The sequence below is a fragment of the Brassica napus genome, chromosome A1, assembly GCF_020379485.1.
Source record: "Brassica napus cultivar Da-Ae chromosome A1, Da-Ae, whole genome shotgun sequence".
In the NCBI taxonomy this organism is placed as follows: Eukaryota; Viridiplantae; Streptophyta; class Magnoliopsida; order Brassicales; family Brassicaceae; genus Brassica; species Brassica napus.
In genome coordinates this window covers 13,117,607-13,130,193 of record NC_063434.1, presented here as the reverse complement: position 1 = coordinate 13,130,193, position 12,587 = coordinate 13,117,607, and the positions used below count along the sequence as shown (strand labels likewise).

General features: G+C 29.1%; 1 protein-coding gene and 1 pseudogene across 1 annotated transcript; one reads left to right on the top strand and one right to left on the bottom strand.

Annotated features, from left to right (window-relative positions):
• The first annotated feature begins 1,759 nt into the window (after positions 1 to 1,759).
• LOC106351718 lies at positions 1,760 to 4,191 on the top strand (annotated as a pseudogene).
• Positions 4,192 to 6,701: 2,510 nt separating this feature from the next.
• Positions 6,702 to 8,428, bottom strand: LOC106352528 (LOB domain-containing protein 28-like). Its single transcript, XM_013792143.3, has 2 exons — positions 7,714 to 8,428; positions 6,702 to 7,404 (listed from the first exon to the last, which is right to left on the bottom strand). Exon 2 carries the CDS (start codon positions 7,402 to 7,404, stop codon positions 6,868 to 6,870), a length of 537 nt encoding a protein of 178 aa, XP_013647597.1. The 5' UTR covers positions 7,714 to 8,428; the 3' UTR covers positions 6,702 to 6,867.
• Positions 8,429 to 12,587: the final 4,159 nt, after the last annotated feature.

Below are 12,587 nucleotides of genomic sequence, written 5' to 3'. Positions count from 1 at the left end.
ATATAAAAGTTTTCCAAATAAAAATAATTTTTTTTTGGTTAAAGCTGTTTTAAAAGAGATCTTTTCTAAAAATTTGCTCAAAAAACTGTTGAACAATCTGCAATAACCAGTACAACGAAAATTGAATAAAACTAATATAACTCTTATTACAAAAGTCGGCAAAAATCAAAAATATTCCAAAAAGTTTAGAAGAAAATAGCCAATATAAAATTATAATACTAAAGACAAAAGAAAAAGTACTAAAAAAATAGGATGAATTTGGTAAATATTTATAAGAGAAAAACAAATGAAAAATATAGTTATGGAACAGTGATTGCCAACTTATGGGACAATTTGAATATGATCTTTGACTTTTTTATCCCTGAAATGTGTATACTTACATTTGATAAATAATGTGAAAATAACGTATTGTACTGTACTATATTCATTACGTACGTAATATATAAAATCCGATATAGTCTTCAACTGGGGAGGTGGAGAGAAAGGGAGAGGGAGGGGAGGCGGGGGGAGGGGAAAGAGAAAGAAGAGTGAGGAGAAAAAGAAAGGAGAGAAAAAAAATGCTATTGCAATAAATAGAATAATATACTATAAGTATCAGCAAAAAATGTTTTGAATATACTTAAAATTAGGTTTAAATTAGGTGTATTATTCTATTTTAATATGGTTCAGATATAGTATAGTAATTCTGGGCAAAAAAATCAGAACCGAAAAACTGAATCAGAACCGAACCGAATTACCAAAACCGAAACTGGACTGAAATCCTAAAATACCCAAATGGTTCTTACATTTCTATATCCGAATAACCAAACCAGAACCGAACCGAGAACCGAACAGGTATCCGAATATCCGGAAAAAAAATTCAGCTTTCTAATATAAGGTAAAATGTTATCCACCCCACTTCGAACCCGAATTGGACGACATGAAAAGTGAGAACATTATTACCACTATACCACATAATCTGTTATATACTCTCTTATATCATACATGTATATATTGTATTCTATATTAAAATACAGTAAATACTTATAAAACTAGTACTTTAGTGACTCGAACTCTAGCTAGATTGACGAATGTGTAAGTGTGTAACCACTAAACCACTTAGATTAACATGCTAAATAATATATTTTGTATATATATTTGATTCATATATTAAACGGGTATCCGAAACTGAACCGAGACCGAATCGAAACCGAACCGAAATCTCATAAGTATTTATTAGGTATAAGAATGATTTATCTGATATACCCGGAACCGAATGGTTCCTAGCCAAAATCGAAGCTAATATCTGAATGCCCAGGGCTATAGTATAGTATAACTTTCGTCTGATATTTTAAAAAAAATATTGTTTGAAATTTTTTCAAGTTATAACAAATGTAGAAAAATCTATATGTATTATCAACATAATTAATTGGTTGAATTACATATAATACAAAAGATATATATCAAATAAAATTGAGAGGGGAGGAAGAAGAAGGGAAATCAAACGGTTCTGGCTAAACGAAACGTTTTTTTTGTCTGGTTATTATGCTATTATAAACTATGAGAAACATTACACAGACGATATTACAGCCGACAATTTTACATATCTTATGAGGATTCACGTATGACTGCATCATCTTGAACTGCCATGTGAGATCAATTCTCGACGGTACTTCTTGACTTAGATGTAGAAGCCTTTAAAACTTGACCACTAGAGGCCATAGTGTTTCCACAAAAGCTAAACAAACGGTTAGTAAGTGAATATTATATATATACAGAATACTATAGCCTATGAATTGTAATGGGTAACCGGAGCTTTTAGTTCTAGTGGTAAAGGATTTACAGCTGTGAGTACCGCCACCTGAGTTCGAATCTTGGCCACTGGGGAATTAACATTTCGGCATCACCAGGGACAGAGGACCGACACGTGGCAACACGTGACTAGTCTGGATCATTTCTGTGAGGCCAGGATACCTCTATATAATTCAAAAAAAAAAAATTGTAATGGGTACATAGTTAATTTTTGTTATCCAAGTGGCCTAATTTCTCAAAATAATATCACACAAAAAGTCTCGCCGCATATTTATTGCTAGTGTGAAAATTCATGATTGTATGATTTTGCGAAAATAAAATTATTTTAAAATATAAACGTGTAAAGAGTCCATACACACATTTCTATGGTTCCTGACATTACAAATCCAATAATTCTCCATATTGCAAAACAATAAATAAAAATTTAATAAATTCAAAGAGTACTCTTCTTCCCTCTTGTGCTTATATATTTATAATCCTAGTGTCGACTTTCTTAATTTAGTCTTAATAGATTATATACATTAGGGACTTTATCATGAGTGTTCTTAGCATGAAGGGTGGGGATGGAGAACATAGTTATGCAAATAATTCCGAGGTGCAGGTAAGTGCTTCTGTATACTTGGTACTATAATCCTTTGACAAAAAAAGTTGTTACTATGAATCTGGTTTTGCTACATATGAACCATATCGCTTTGGCAAACATATTTTTATATATACATCGCAAATCAATGTATTATTAGATAATTTGATAACAACTTTCTGATAATACTTTTTCAAAAAAAAACTTTCTGATAATACATATGCATTTTCTGTGTCTCTCATCTTAGGCATTATAGGCTTATTTTGGTTGGTTCAAGGTTTTTCATGTTCCGTATGAATGATTAACTTTACTTTTCAACTTCTTATAGAAAAATATTAACTCCCATGCAAAACTAGCTGTGGTCGAAAACGTAAAGGAAGTGATAGTGAAATTGGGGTTTCCTGAGTGTATCAAAGTGGCCGACTTGGGGTGTTCTTCCGGAGAAAACACGTTCTTGGCTACGTCCGAAATAGTCAACACCATCATAGAATCATACCAACAAAAAGGAGAAAATCCACCAGAGATAGATTGTTGTCTGAACGATCTTCCAGACAACGACTTCAACACTACCTTCAAATGGCTCCCTTACTTCCACGAGAAGCTGAAAATGAATGTCAAAGAGAAGTGCTTCGTCTCAGGAGTCCCAGGCTCATTCTACTCAAGACTTTTCCCAAGCAAGTCTCTCCATTTTGTTCATTCATCTTTGAGTCTCCATTGGCTTTCTAAGGTTCCTGATGGGCTTGAGGAAAACAAGACGAACGTGTATCTTAGAAGTCCATGCCCTCCGAATGTGTACAAGAGTTATTTGACTCAGTTCAAGAATGGTTTCTCATTATTTCTAAGAATGCGTGCGGAGGAGACAATGCCTAATGGACGTATGGTTCTCACTTTGGTGGGCAGGAAAGCTTTGGACCCTTTATCCAAAGATTGTTTCCAGAATTGGTCGTTGATATCTCATTCCCTCCTAGATTTGGTCTCTGAGGTACTCTTGGTTTCATAATATAAATTGTTTTACAAAGTTTTTTTTTGTTTTAAAATAAAAATTGTTTTCACATTTCTATATATTTTTTATTTATTGAATATTATGTAATCAATTTAGAGGTTTTTAATCATTGGTTGGATTGTATTTAGTTTATATATGAAATGATACTTTTTGAAGAATATAGTTTTCGTAATTTCGTGTTTTAAACTAACATATATTATGAAACAAATGAAGTAGTTGTTATAATGACTCTTTGGGATTCTAGATTTTTTTTTCAAATTATAGTATCCATTTAGATCGTAGTTCTAATCGATTTCGGGTAACGTTTTGCGTGCAGGGGATAGTGAAGGAATCAGATGTGGAATCTTTCAACTTGCCGTTTTACAATCCTGACGAAAACGAGGTGAGGGAAGTCATTGAAAACGAGGGCTCTTTCAAGATCAACAATTTCGAGACAGTATATGGTCTTCTCTTTTCATACAAAACTGGTCGTACTGAAGTGAAAGATGATGATGATGTGGACCAATCATGTGTATTTGAAGTCGTTAGAAAGAGAGCAAAAACCATAAGATCCATTACCGAACGGATGCTTGCTGCTCATTTTGGAAGCGCCATAATGGATCGTCTGTTCGACAAGTATACATACCATTTAGCCCAACGTTACGATACTTGCGCAACAAACCAACGGTTAATTTCTGTGTTTCGTTGATCAGGAAGTAACACGCCTCCGAGTTGATGCTTCTAAGTTCTAATAAAATACCTCGTCCGTTTTGTAATAAACTTTAAAATTGTTTTATTATAAATGTAATTCTATATTTAAATATAAGTTTGACATTAATTTCTTCAAATTGTTATTTCTATTATTGCGTTCATTAATTAATAAAATCAAATCAAATAATGCACTAGTTAAGAAATAGAAAATTTTAAATAAAATTACAATCATATATTAAAAGAGAAACATTGTAATAAATACGTTCACAGTAAACTAGACACATCTCACATGTAGAAGCATTATAATAAATGCGTTCACACTAAAATGAATACATGTCACATGTAGAGAGCTTCTCAGCGGAATTTTACATAAATATGTTCATACTATGTACTTTACATTTTTTTAATATAAAATTACAATCATATATTAAAAGAGAAGCATTGTAATAAATACGTTCACAGTAAACTGGACACATCTCACATGTAGAAGCATTATAATAAATGCGTTCACACTAAAATGAATACATGTCACATGTAGAGAGCTTCTCAGCGGAATTTTACATAAATATGTTCACACTATGTACTTTACATTTTTTTAATATAAAATTACAATCATATATTAAAAGAGAATCATTGTAATAAATACGTTCACAGTAAACTGGACACATCTCACATGTAGAAGCATTATAATAAATGCGTTCACACTAAAATGAATACATGTCACATGTAGAGAGCTTCTCAGCGGAATTTTACATAAATATGTTCACACTATGTACTTTACATTTTTTTAATATAAAACTTTACATGCATGGTTCTTCTTTACGTTATTTTTACTGTTTACGAATAGATCTTGACAAATTATTCATAAATTTTGATTCGATTCGTTATCCGTTTTGATTCGAACCGAAAAATTCGGATATATGTTACTCTACGACGCAAATCAAATACTTAAAATGCAATATCCATAAAAAAAAGTAAATCACAAATATCAATATCTATAGGAAAATATATCCAATTTGATCTGTTATATGCATATATATATATATACATATATTCAAAGAATTATATATAAGTTATATATTATAGTTTATAATTACATTTTAAGAATTACATATATTTACAGTATTTTTGTTTTTAAATATTTACATTTTAAGAATTTTATTTTTCATGTATTATTTTGAAAAAAATATCATTTAATATTAATTAACAGTATCTTTATATATTTATCAACCATCTTTATATACTTTTACATACACATACATATGCACATTGACGTGAGCACCTTACAACTAAGTATTTACCACAAAATATTTTTTTTCTTAATGCTTCTTTCACTATCGACCAAATTGTAATAAAATGATTTGTCTTAATAATTTTCTTTTCTTTTTTAACTATTATCCGTTTGAAAACTATAATATGAAACCATTTGTTCGACATTACGACTATCTAAGATTCATAACATGAAAACAAACAAATAATAGTAATTTTTGATTACCACATGAAAAAAAAAACCAAAAACATCAAACATTTTAACCGAACAAACCAAATAAATATTGATTTAAAATGATATTTATATTTTAGGAGATTAAAAACCAAAAAATGATCTAAAACCGAACCGATATCCTGATTAAACAGATTAATGTCTCCTTATTGAAAAATAACGAAAGTAATAATCACATTCCATGCAAGGCGCAGATTATTACCTAGTCTTTTAATATACTAAAAGATAACATCTCTTCTTCATGGTACTGCCACCTCATTAATAGATATCGCTAACTCGCCTATGATTAATATATTTCTACCAAAATGACTACACATGCACATAGGCCTGGGCATTCGGGGTCCCAATCGGGTTTTGGATTAGTCCAATCGGGTTTCGGTTTTTTGGGTTTATCAAAATCAGCCACATTCGGATTATATAAAAATTTGGTTCGGGACCGGTTCAGGTTCTATCAGGTTCGGGTCGGGGTTAGTAAATCTTCAAAGAACCGGTACAAACCGATATACTTTCGGGTTCGGGTCCCAATCGGTTCTTCGGTTTAAATGTACCTAATTTATATCTACTTTGTAACCAAAAAATAAGTAAAATCGGTTCTTTGGTTTTAAAAATACTTGATTTGTACATATTTTGTAACCAAAACATAAATAAAATCGGTTCAAAAAAGAAAGGAACATCAAATGTGATCATTCAAAATCAAGTGAAATGTAAACATAGTTATTGATCGAAAGAAAACCAAATAAATGAAAACATAAAACGAAAACCAAGTTCTCATGAAATGAAAAACATTATTCAATGAAAACAAAATCCAAAATCTAAAAACTTCAACCTTCAACCATCAATCTTCGTATAATAGATAATTATTTTAGATGTTCAATAAATTTTGAATACATATTAGGAATTGAAATCATGTTTGGTACAAGTTGTTTTTTGAAATTTTGAATGTTTCGGGTTCTATCGGGTATCCATTTAGATTCGGGTTCGGTTCGGATAATATCCATCACCCGAAATATCATAAAACATGATCCATTCGGTATTTATTTCGGGTTCGGATCGGATCGGATTCATATTTATCGGATCGGGTTTGGTTTGGATTTTCGGATTTGGTTTATTTGCCCAGCCCTACATGCACACAGAAGAAACAACCATCTTCTATTAGAATATTAGAGAGATCACGCTTGTCCTAAATTATGAAGTTTTTTCTTTAACAAATGAAACAAAAACCATGATTTTTTTTTATATGAAGCGTCCGACATTACCATCAAAACTATTTACATGATATATACCTTTGATGGTATCTTTTTGTCATGGACAGTCATCCCTCTTTGAGGGTGCTGCGTTTGGCTGCATTTGCGGCACTTGAGCGCTTCTTTCAGATTCAACCCGATGAGCCTCTTCGCGTAACTGTTCAGAAGTTAACGGGCCACCATAATTAGACACAACAGGCATCAACATAGGGTTTTGATGGTTTTGCTGATACGTAATCGGAGGAGGTAGGTCAAGCGATGGGATGATATTATTGTAAGAGACAAGCTCGTTCCTGGCGATTTGAAGTTGGTCCTGAAGGTCTTTAAGCTGATTTTGGAGGTTGTAAACGTGACGAGAACAGCCATGGACCGGGTCAAGAAGAAGAGTTTGTGCCTCGTAAACGAGAGAGGTCACGGCGTCTTGTCTCTGGCTTGGGTGAAGGTCGTTGAGAATTTTAGCCACTTGGCTTGCTCCGAATACCTTGTGGATCGCTGCGTAATCTTCCTGTTTGTTAGGTGGGAAGTAAGGTGCAAACACGCAGGCTTGTGTGCATTTTCTCCTCAGGTACTTGCAAGCAGCGCATGGCATCGACATCTTCTCCATGTGAATATATATAAAAAAAATAAAAAAATATAACTGACTAACAACGGTGTATTTTAAAAAATTTCTGAAAACTAATGAGATTAATTAACTATAAGAATATGGAAACGGGGTTATCAGCTCGTATTATATGCTGATGAAAAACAAAGATAAATTAAAGCAAATTGATCACCTATCTAGCTAGAACATGTTTTCAGATAGAGAAACGATGTTTCTGTGAGACGTATGTGCATATGAATCAAATCGATATTTTTACAAAATAGAAAAAATTAAAAAATCAATTAAAATAGATTTTAGCCATACCTTAAGCAATCAATCCTGTTGTATAATCTCTATTGGCTTCTTACTAGAAGTTTGTTTAGAGAGAGGACCCAGACAAAAGTTGATTAACCGTAATCAATCCCCTTTGAGTTAAGTCAGAATCTTTGGCACGAAAATTCTGTTTTATAATAGTCAAAGTCTACTCGAAATATATTTGAAAAAGCATAAATTTGATTTGTTTATGTTACAAACGATAAGATAAGTATAATATTAGCATAAGAGGTATCAAAAGTTACGCGATAATTACATGAGTAGGTCGGTGAATTATTTTTAAATAGGTAAAATTGGATGCATAGTTATCTAAAAGGTAAATTTGCAATTTGAAAAGTTAGTTCATCCTACATATAAATATCTCCTATATATAATTGAAAAACATTTAAAAAGTTGTAACTTTATGTATCAATTAAAAAAAAAACTTGTCAATTTACTTTACATGACAGCATAAGAAGCAATTTAATAATTTGTAAATCTAAAATCAATTCAATAGGATAACTTATATTAACCCAAACATAAAGTATAAGATAATAAGTTATAATAAACCAAATTAGAGACCATATTCGCTGGGCATAGAGACAGTTACATATAAAAGATGAAAATTTGTCAAAAATATCATATTCATAACATCACTTTTCATATTTACACACCAACTACTTTTACCTTCACTTTAGAAAAAAAAAATCATTTATAACCACCTAGGATTAATTAATTTATACTTAGGGTTTAGAGTTGAGAAGCTGGAGGACGGGTTTTTAGAATGTAAAATTTAGTATTCTAATAAATATATAAATAAATACTTAAATTTAAAAAAAACAAAAATTAAAAACAGTTTCAAAAATAATTTTCGATTTTCAAAAATAAATTTTGAAAAAAAATTCGAAATTTTTTTTTTTCGAAAAAATTTAAAAAAAGTTCGAATTTGGAAAGAGAAATACCCTAGGATAGCACTAAAAAAATTATATAGACTCTAAGAATCAAAATGACCAAAATGTTTTATTAAAGAGGTAAATATACACTTATACCCCTAGGGTTAACTAATCCAAACCTTAGGGTTTAGAGTTAAGAGGTGAAGATTTGGGTTTGAAGTTTAAAATTTTATAAAATAGAAAATAAATATTAAAAATTTGAAAATGAAAATTTTAAAAATGGTTTCAAAAATATTTTAGAATTACAAAAAGAAAATTTGAAAAACAATTAAAAAAAAACAATTTATAAAAAAGTACAAATTTTGAAAACATACAATCTAAAACTATAAAAATATATATATTTTTTTTTTTATTTGTTTTATTTTTTTATATATCTAGGGTATTAGTGTCCTTTTACCTATTAAATAAAATATTTTGGTCATTTTCCTCCTTGTGGTCTATTTTTGAGACCAAAACTTGAAAATTATCTATTTATGAGAATTGCCCATTTGAAAAAGTAAAATTCGAAAACATTAATTTTTTATTTAAATAATTATTTATTATATATATGTATATATATAGAATAATGGTATCAGAGTCTTTTGCATTTTAATGAAAAATGTATTTTTAAAAATTTCTCCTTAATAGTGGTAAACATGAATAATTGTACCAAAAAAAATAGTAAAAATGAAAATTTCCCATAAATAATAGTTTCTTTATTAAAAAAAGAAGAATTCAATACTATTAACTTAATATTGTATGCATAAATATCCAATATAATGGCCTTGAGACACAAGTCGGTATGAGGTAAATATGGAATTTTTTATTTAAGATGCAAAATATCAGACCAACTATCTACGATATTTCGTATTATATTTAAGATGCATATACATGAACAACTATCTGATTTCGATAGCGAGGATTTTCATTGTAGTAGAAGAAACACGTTTGCAAACTATCTACTATTTAGTAATTTTAATTAATGGTGTTCAATTTGGTAAAAACAGGACCAACTAAAACCCAACCAAATCTAAATAGAAAAATTAGTTTGATTTGATAACATCGTATAAACCGAATAGATATTATTTTTAGATACCGTGGTATATAGATAGAGTTCAGTTTATAAACCGATTAATTTAAATATAGTAGTATAGTTTTATGTAAATTACATAATATACTAATATACATGTAGTTTATTTTATTTATATGATCTTGATATTTAAGACATTAATTTGAATAATTCACATATATTTGTCTTAAATTTAGTATATTATTAATCATTTTCTTTTCTTCTTATAAATCTGTAATAACTATAATTTATTTAACAGTTATTTTTAATAGTTAAATATAATAGAAAAACATTTTATTTAAAAATTAGAGTAGTATTTAATAAATTTTATTTTTAATCAGACAAAATTAAATTGAAAAAATGTAATAGAAGATAAATATAGTTTAATTTTTTGGCATAAAATTGAATAAACCAAAAACCGATAGTATATAAAACAAACCGAACCAAAATAAATATGATTTTTATATGGAATCTAATTTTTATAAACCAAAAAAACAAAAAACCAAACTAAGACTAGACTAAAAGTGAGCAAACCAAAATAAGATAGTATATACACTGAACCAAACCAAAACATATATGATTTTAATATGATATCTAATTTTTATAAACCAAAATATCGAAAAACTGAGCCGAGACCAGACCAAAATTCAAATTAAACAATCTTACTTCGAAGATATGATTTTTATGTATATCTCTATTCCCTCATCCTAGCAAAGATTTAAGTAGAGCTGGGTTGCGGGTCAAACCCGCCCCGCTGACCCGCCAACCCGCGGGTAAACTGATTTTTTTTACTCAAAAAATTTGACCCGCTTGACCCGCAAGAAGAAAATATGAAATCCGCACCCGCCCCGCTAAAACCCGCGGGTGATCCGCTAGACCCGCGGATAATATTAATAATATTAACAATTATTAATTTAAATATTTTTTATTAAAATAACAATAAAATTTAATATTTTAAATATTTTTTATTAAAAATAACAATAAAATTTAATATTTTAAATATTTTTTATTAAAAATAATAAATATTAATCTATTTATAATTAAAATTAAATTATTTTTTAAAAATTTTCTATTTAAAAATAATATTTTTAAAAAAAATCTTTTTTTTTTAGTTTTTGCGGGTTGGCGGGTATCCGCGCTGAATTTTGGCTGACCCGCACCCGCCCCGCATAAAAATCACTCAACCCGCATCCGCACCCGTGAACCAAATTTTTCAAATCACTCGACCCGCACCCGCCCCGCAGCGGGTCAAATAGGGCGGGGCCCGCGGATAATGATTCATATTCCCAGCACTAGATTTAAGGGGAATTTTCACTTATACCACTTTGGTGATATCATTATTCATGTTTACTACCAACAAAGAAATATTTTCAAAAATACATTTTTCATTAAATTGTAAAAGACTCTTATATAATTGCTCTTTACATATATAACAAATAAATATTTAAATAAATAATAAATCTAAAAAAAATAAAAAATAACTTTTTAAATTTTTCTCGAATTATACTATTTCGAAATTCGAATCCTAAACCATCAATTCTGAATCTTTTTTTTTTCTTTGAAATACAAACCCTAAACCCTAAAACCTCAACTCTAAACCCTAAAAAGTAAACTCCAAACCCTAAAATTTCAACTCTAAACCCTAAACCCTAAACCTTCAACTCTAAACCCTAAATTATCAGCTCTAAACCCTAAACCCTAAATTCTACTCTAACCCCTAAACCATCGACACTAAACCCTAAACTAACGACATTAAATCCTAAACCCTAAAAAGTAAACTCTAAACTCTAAACCCTTAAAAATTTACCCTAAACCATAAAACATCAACTATAAACCCTAAACCTTCAACTCTTAACCTTAAACCCTAAACCTTCAACTCTAAACCCTAAAATCCTAGAGTTGACGTTTTAGGGTTTAGATTTGAAGGTTTAGGGTTTAGGGTTTATGTTTATGGTTTAGAGTTGATGTTTTAGGGTTTAGATTTGAAGGTTTAGGGTTTAGGGTTCAAATTTCAGAAAATATAGGGTTTAGGGTTTACGTTTAAGGTTTAGAGTTGATGTTTTAGGGTTTAGATTTGAAGGTTTAAGGTTTAGGGTTTAGAGTTGATGTTTCAGTGTTTAGTTTTAAAGTTGATGATTTAGTGTTTAGAGTTCATGTTTTAAGTTTATATTAGGTGATTTGCCCGCACTTACGGGCTTAATAATCTTACAAATATTTGTAAATAGATGTATTAATAAGTCTTTATATAGGATAAAGTTTTTTCTATTTAATAAAATATATTTTATTACATAAAATAAACTTGAAAACATTCATATATATACATAAAACTTTATATATGGATTTATTTTTATTTTTAAAATATTATGATGTAAAATATTTTTGGATAACATAATATAAAATCTTTTTAATTTATAGTAATTATATATTAACAAATTAATATAATATTATTATTTATTAAGGGTAATGAAGACCTTAAATACTCTAACTTTCAACGGGAGATCAAAAAAATCACTTCGTAAATAATCTATAAATATTTTCGAATCTTTGCCAACTTTTGTCAAAAATTATCAAAATGAGTGATTTTGATAATCCTAATAAATTTATCTTAAAAGATAGATGATTCATCCTATCTTATATGATATATATACTAAAATTAGAACCGGTTTAATATTACTAAACCAAATATAATGTAAACAAATATATAATATTTTAATATTATTACACTAAATATAATATAAATTTAACTATGATAACATTGTCACAATCTTTTTTATTACTTTGAAGATAAGAATAAATTATCAGGTAAATTACTAAAAATATTTATTAAAATTAATAATTGAGCATAAAATATAACTAAACCTAATCCAATGTGTATATCCTCATAT

Coding starts and splice junctions, on each gene's coding strand:
- LOC106352528 (XM_013792143.3), bottom strand. CDS start 7,404: ATGTCGATGCCATGCGCTGCTTGCAAGTACCTGAGGAGAAAATGCACA.